This window comes from Montipora foliosa, chromosome 6 (assembly GCF_036669935.1).
Source record: "Montipora foliosa isolate CH-2021 chromosome 6, ASM3666993v2, whole genome shotgun sequence".
Lineage (NCBI taxonomy): Eukaryota > Metazoa > Cnidaria > Anthozoa > Scleractinia > Acroporidae > Montipora > Montipora foliosa.
This window is the reverse complement of record NC_090874.1, coordinates 63,928,705-63,936,204: the sequence shown is the minus strand read 5'-3', so window position 1 is coordinate 63,936,204 and position 7,500 is coordinate 63,928,705. Positions and strand designations below refer to the sequence as shown.

Genomic DNA, 7,500 nt, shown 5'->3' with positions numbered 1-7,500 from the left:
TACAATTGTAGACCAGTTGTCCAGGAGTGACTTGCATAAGGGACGTTATTACATATGTTGGTTGGTGATGTATCTTGACCATTTCAAGAAAGGTTTCAAAATAGCAGTCACTGTAAGGAAAAAATTCTTGGACGGAACCTGACTTCTCCTCTTTAATGCGACATAATAAACAGGGGCACCCAGCGAGAATATAGTTCAAAACCACTTGGACATAGCATTGTTAAACGTATTTTAGTATTTAAACGGTAGATAAAGGCATATTTTTATCCACTAAAAATTTTTCATCTGTTCGGATTTCCTAGCTGAAAGTCTAGTGATCCGAAATTTATAGGGATGAAAACTTACCTTTTCGAAAAATTCAGCCAGAAAAAAGTCTCCCGAGAATTCTAGGTGAGCTTTTTAGGGTAAAAATCCGTTAAAAATGGGCAATTATACCATGTTTTAGATGTTCGAAAATCCTGGGACAGGCAGGCAAGCACAAATGTTTCGAAAATTCTAAATTTCAAATCGTCTTACGAACAGATATTTCCCGAAAATTGACGTTGGGTTCCCTTGAATAAACAGCAGCCGGCATTGTTTCAGTTGTTTCTCAATGAAAACCTAATTGGATATCTACACGAAATCAAATTTATTACATATTTAGCAAAAATACAATAATTTAATAAGGAATTACAAATTAATTGAAAAAACACGGATGATTTTGATAAGGTTTATTATTTTCTACTTGAATTTTATAAAAAAGGAACACGAAAACACGTGTTTTTACAAACAGGCTTAGCTTGATGTGTTTGCATTGAACGACTTAACCGGGAGGCCAAGACATCTGGCGTCCACCGAGAATGTGGATATGAAGATGATAGACGGACTGGGCAGCATCTCGTCCATTGTTAATAACTGAAAACAAGGTAGAATGGAGGATGTAAGGGTTTGCATTAAATTCAGCTGACTGCTGTGGAAAAGGCGTAAAATTTGCTGAAGAGTACAACCCAGAGTCGACAATCAAACACTGCCTCTTGGAGTTAGAAAGGGCTAGACCTTCCCACACTGACAGGTCAGGTTATTTTTTTATGAATTATAATTCCACCCCTCCTGTCTGGTAAAAATCAGTTTTGAAACACTTACTTCTGTATGTGAACGAATTTGGTGTCAAACAAACGGAAATTTAAGATCATTACAAAAGCTCACACAGCCAGGGCTAAGATTCCACCCAGGTTGGCGGGCAAGAGCCAATTAGATTGCAGGATTCATATAATTCCACCTGCTTGTGCATTGAAATAATAATAATAATTTTATTATGATATAACAACAAATCTGAAAAGATCCATCACACTGGCCTCTGTTTCATGCTTGTCTCCATCTGACCATAAGAATAGCAAACTGCCCTATTAATTAAATACATTTCAAGCATGAATATTTCTCTGCTTGGATAAATAAAATGACTTGTTTTCTGCTCACTACTCCCAAGCAACAAGAGACTTGCAGGATTAAGGCAATTATCTAAGTTATTAGCACCACTGACTCCCGTGAAAAGATGAAGCATGTCACAATTCACTCTCTTACCAATTCTATACCCACTGTCATTCAAATTTTCCTTCTCCGCAACAGTCTTTGCTACCCACAACAAGTGGCCAAGAAGCTGAATGGACAAGAAAACAAAACATCAATTAGCCAATATCAAAAATACCATAATATTCTTTGCTTGTCCCTCCAAAATTTTGCATACGCATTGTTTCCAGTTTCTCTTGGCACCATTATAAGTCCCAAGAGAAAATACAAGCTTTGGGATCTCATCCACAGAGGCTGTGGCTCTTTAGGTCAGTGCCCAGAATAAAAACTGAAGGCAGGTTCCTACTTGTAAAGGTAACACTGCAAATAACACTCTTCTTGTTCTTGTGTGCACTCTCAGAGAGTGGAGACTACTATTGTCCTCCTTGGTGGGAGTCATGAAAATGGATTACCTCTACAGCTTATTTTGTGATTTTAGAAACAGCCAGTGCTCAGTGTTCTCACGGAATCACAGTCTCTGGTACACATAATAACAACAGTCAGAATTAAATTGAAAAGTAGTCTGCAAATTATTCTATACACTTGCTTACTGGTAATTATGACTATTTAAAGTCAATTCTTGAATAATTGTACTGTATGATAAATTGCACCAAAAATCTACATGTACTTACTGGTATGTCATCTTCTGTACTTGCAGCTAGTTGTGTGATGGGCTTCCGTGGAATCACTAAAATGTGTTTTGGTGCCACTGGATTTACATCTCGAAATGCAATAGCCTATTAGAACAAAAACCTTGCCTCATACCTTTACCAAGCTGGAAGCTGGTACATGTCTTCCTTTATTTATTAATATTTAGATTAACGTTTACAAGGACAAAAATTAGTGAAAGAAATACAAAACATTTTGATGCCATCAAAATATCATTTTAAAGTGAAAAACAGAACTTTAACAAAAATTGGCTTATCGAACAAAAACAAACAAGTGCAAATTCTTATTGGCTTGGTGAACACAGATGAAAACAACGTCATTTTTCCATGGAACTTTCTGGAAAGTTTTACTTTGACGTCATTTGAAATGCAGTAATGTGATTGGGCAATCAAACTGTTTATTGCCCATATTTGGAGTTTCCTTGTCGGGAATAAGGAGAAGCGTTGTTTTAATCTTGCCAAACATTGGTCCATGAAACAAATTGCAAACACTTTTTCAAGGTAGTCGCTCTATACAGGATGTGAGGTGATGAACATATATAATATATATTTAGTATTGCATCTAACATGCAAATAATTTTATTCGCTTAGCATACCGTGTTGGTAGCATCCTGAATTCCACTAGCACTATTATTCAGCAATAATACCGGTAAATGCCATTTCAATTAAACAAGGCATTATTTGAAATAAATTCAATTATGCATGGTCAAATGATCCGCATTTAATCGCATCAGTTCCCACGTATCATAGCTCACTGACCCAAATGGAAGCAACGCGTGAAATTGCAGAAATAAATTCATTACACATACTACAACTGTATGGAAGGGGTTGTTATGAAACCTGGCACCCCACTGGCCACAGCATTTCAAAACACACCCCCACCAACAATCTTCCCGCCGTCTGTACCTCCCCAAGAATCCATCTCCCTCAGAACCACATGTGAATGCTCCTTGCTGTGCTCATCGATATATTAAATATGTTATAGATCGATTTTTTTAATTAAGGGGATATTATGAAGAAAATATCCAAACTTATTCAGCCAACCTTTTCATCTTCATGTATTATGTCAGCAGGAATTTCCTTGCGAATAATCCTGCTGAATATTGAGTCTTCTGGACGATACTTCTCTGCAGCTTCGGAAGCAACTTTGGCTTTCTCAACCTCATCACTGCATTTTCCATCAGAACAAAAATCGGCTTGAATTAACCTTGGAGCAACACTTATAGCTGCAGCCGCTGTGAGCAAGAGTTTGCTTGTGAAAAACGTGCTTCTTCGCAGCGCTGACAGCGCCATTCGGATAATTCAGTTCTCCAAACTCTTCGAACTTGGACGTGATTTTTATGGCGTGTCTCCGAACAATATAAGTTCCCCATACACGACGGACCAAACAACGGATAACAAAAAGAGATTAACCAATGGACTGGACTTCCTGTCACAGGTTCGTTTATTTGCTTCTTGTCACGCAATCTTTCCTTCTTTTATGGGGAGGCAGAATGGGACCCTCACTTAAACCGGTTTAAATCCTTTCGGATCATAAGAAGCAGGGGAGGACTTGGCAGGCCTTTTTCATTCTTTTAAACTAACAGTTTGCGGGAGGTTGTGGGTTTCAATCCCGGCAGTGCCCCCACTCAGGGTGGGGTGATGAAAGTGCTGCCTTTGTAATATGGCAGCTGAATGTGCACGTGGTTAGACTTTCAAGTCCTTTCGGATAAGTATATGTAAACGCTTGGGCTCGAGGGCAATTAAGGATTCATTTCACGCGTATTCTCAAAGTTTTCACAAAATTTCCCGACTGGCGAAGCGACGAGGGCAATTTCGACAACTTTGAAAATACAAGTGAAATTAATCTTTAATTGTACGAGAGCACATTGCCATTACATGTTAATCACATATAGAGGGCAAAATTAATTAAGGCATGTGCCCCAAACTGGCCCCAAATTATTACACAAAAAAGTGAGAGGGTGGTCTAACTTCTGACAGTTTAGTAATAACTGACCTAAGACTTTCGCAAACTAATAACGTCACAAACGTTTTTATATTAATGTCGATAACGTATAAAAATGAGATCACGTGACTTGTTACGGCCACAAAACTCAAAGTAAAAAACGGCAATAGTCTATGCTAAAATTCATTTCACTTCGCTACTATTAGATTAGTCGAAATGGTAAATGACAACAAACTGTGCTTGGCCTTTGTTAAATATGTCTTTATTTTTGGAAATATACGGCATTTTGTACTAGTGCCCAGTCCCCTATGGAAAGTAATTTCTTTTTTCGGACATTTATTTCAAATTATCTTGAAATGTCCAAACACAGAAATGATGTACCCAACGGTGTTAACATCATAAAGGTAAATCCAGCCACCAGAAAATGATGAAAAGTGTTGCCGTTTTGTTGAGATTCCTGTGCTAAAAATAACTTTGACATGTCACGTGATAACATATCATCTTATATACCAGTTAAGATTTCACATCTTATTGCTGCTAACGATGTGCCAAAGTTATTTCGTGTTATATAAAATGGATCAATACTTATACCACCCCCTCACTTATTTTCATGCCCATGGTCCATGCCTAATTCACCTGAGTATTAGCCACGCGATGTAAATAACCTTTAAACAGAATTGTAATTAACAATTTTTTTATTGTAACTTTTATATTGTACGTAATTCAGTCCTACGACTGTAATGTATGATGTTTCAATAAATGAGTTTAATACTACTAAGCTAAAGCCTATGTGAATAAGCTTCCCAGGATTAACCGATCCGAGTCACACCTAAATATAGATTGTGGTGTGGTGTTCTAGCTAATTGTTATTTATTCTGCCTTTATGATGCCTCAAAATATTCAGAGCCAGATGTCAGAGGAACAGTCGCCCCCTGGATACCGCATTTCGTGGGCAAGTGCAGGTCCGCCAGGCTCGTCACCAAAGTCAACGCAAAAATCAGGATTCAACTTCAGTCCGCCATTCACTGTATCAACGTCGATTTGGAGCAACATGCTTCCTTTCCTGAGAAAAAAAATTGATAGGCAAAATTTGAAAAATACACGAGGAGAATCCCTCTCACAAAGCACACCAACAGAGTACACGTAGATGATATTACTTTTGCTTTTATTTTAGAGTGGATTGAAGTAGTTTATCTCGTCCACAGAGTCCGCCGGACACTTCCCGAAAGCAGGAAGTCCGCAAATCACGGACTTCCGTTTCGTCTACGCACGCTCAGAAATTTGAAACAACAGCAATCTCGTTCCCACAGCCTCCGTTACTCTTGTCCAGCAGAACGGGCGCGGGAGGCTCTGGAATAATCGAAAATCGGTTAAAAAACTGCGCGTGCGTGAGAGGAGACGGTTGGAAATCAACACTGATGGAGTTCACCTTGCCATGACAGCGCTTACTTTTCACTCGCGAGACAGTACACATGAGTATAAACACATCTCCTAATAAACTCGAAGCTTTTAAACTACGGAGAATAATCAATAACGAGATACATTTTATCAATCAAAACAGATCTCAGCATCTGGTGTCACGCAAGTGAAAATAGCTGTATTTTCAAAAACAAAAACGTTACGGAACTGGTAAGTTGTAAAATGATTTATTTCTAGATCATCTTCAACCTCGTGTAGATAAAAATCCACAAGAAAGCACGATTTTCGAGTTTAGACTGAAAATGGCAGGAAATGGAACCGTTTTTCAACAGCCAGTCAAATATGGCCTTTTTTGGATTCAACCAGAGTCTCTCTTTCCCGACCGCTGGTCAAGGGAACGATGACTCTGGAAACGAGATTGAAACAACAGTGGTTGTCAACGGTTACAAAAATGGACCTTCACTACAACTGCGCATAAATTGGAAGTAGCCAGAGTCTGTGTTCTTGGTACTGACCAAAAGAAAAGCGGACGCTGGGGACGAGATTGTCCTAGCCGGTGCCAAGTTCAGGAGAGAGTCACGCAAGGTTCTAACGTAACATTTCCGATATCAGTCATTCACTCATCCAAGATGAATGGAATACCCGAGAGGCCAGGGGCCTGTTTCTCGAAAGCCCCGCGAAACATTTCCGTCCTTTTTCGAGTGTCACAATTGTGTCATCAATTTCACTACCATTTTGCCTTTAGTTCTCTTGATAACATACTTAACATACTAAAAGACCAGCTTTTTACAACAAACGGATGGCAGGTTCAATAACGGCTTTTCGGGCCCGGAAAGTTACACAGTCTTCAAAAGAGGGGCCAAAGAGTCACTACTGACACTGAGGACTGCAATCACCGAATGGCTTCTTTATTAATCACATGTTCTTCAGGCCTTATTAATATCAATGTTCTCATCGTAAAGTGAAAAAACGCACAGATGAGTTTATTTAAGGCTCCGTGTGGCTGTGTATAGAAAGAACAATTCATGCAAATTAATCTAAAAGTATTAGAAAACCCAACTGGAAAGAGAGAAACCCTTGATTAATAACAGCAATTTAAGAGCGTTGAAGACAGGTTCGCCAGTTAGTAATCAGAACAGCCTGAATTCGAACCCAGGGACGTATCCCGTATCCCGTCAGCTAACTAACTTCCCGATCACGCTATCTCCTTCGCCTTCCGAGAGGACATTACAAAGGGACTACCTTCTTCTGATAAGTTACTTGAAGAACAAATGTGCCGAGGGGTATAAAATGCAGGTTAGGGTTGCAGGTCAATGTTTTACCATAGCTGAAACAACCCAACCTTTGCAAAAATGCTATCCTTAGGCTTAAATATTATCTAAAGAATAGTGTTTAGTGCGAATGTTACCATTATAGCAAATGTTTGGGTTGTTTCAGTTATGGTGAAATAATGACCTGCAACCTACAGTTTGCAGGGTTTTCGTTTGAGGCCAGGGGCGTTTTGTCCGGTTGTTTACCATTTCACGTCCGGTACTTTGACGCTATGAATTTTAAGACTCGCTGTCTTTTCTTTTTTCCTTTTTTTTTTTCGGACTTCGGTATCTGAGGAAGCTATAGCTATGGGCTGAAGAAACACAAGACAATCGCGCAATGCCGGAATCCTTCAATCTAACAAGAAGGCACAATGCCTTATTTTTCTTACTAAACAGAATGATCGATCTGATGCATGCGGGCATTTCATTCAAGTGATAAGTTTAGTTTTCTGTTTTTTTCCCTCCAAATTCAAAAATGTAAATAGCATTTTTGAGAATTCCAGACCTTCTTGTGGATTCGCTTCCAATACACTGGCCTAACAACGGGAAATAACCACGTACGGTACTTTCATAATCAAATCCGGTAGTTTGAAAAGCTATCGAAAACCTT

General features: G+C 38.9%; 2 protein-coding genes across 2 annotated transcripts in view; both read right to left on the bottom strand.

Annotated features, from left to right (window-relative positions):
• Positions 1–695: 695 nt before the first annotated feature.
• On the bottom strand, positions 696–3,588 carry LOC138008126 (uncharacterized HIT-like protein slr1234). The gene is made up of 4 exons (XM_068855342.1): positions 3,258–3,588; positions 2,178–2,282; positions 1,561–1,636; positions 696–894 (listed from the first exon to the last, which is right to left on the bottom strand). The coding sequence occupies exons 1-4, from the start codon at positions 3,504–3,506 to the stop codon at positions 803–805; spliced, it is 522 nt and encodes a 173-aa protein (XP_068711443.1). The 5' UTR covers positions 3,507–3,588; the 3' UTR covers positions 696–802.
• A 1,247-nt stretch (positions 3,589–4,835) lies between these two features.
• The window catches only part of LOC138008125 (methanethiol oxidase-like), a 24,019-nt gene continuing 21,354 nt past the window's right edge, over positions 4,836–7,500 (bottom strand). Inside the window, exon 11 of the mRNA XM_068855341.1 lies at positions 4,836–5,221. Coding sequence (XP_068711442.1) covers positions 5,059–5,221 — 163 coding nt within the window. The 3' untranslated portion in view covers positions 4,836–5,058. The remainder of the gene's footprint in view (positions 5,222–7,500) is intronic.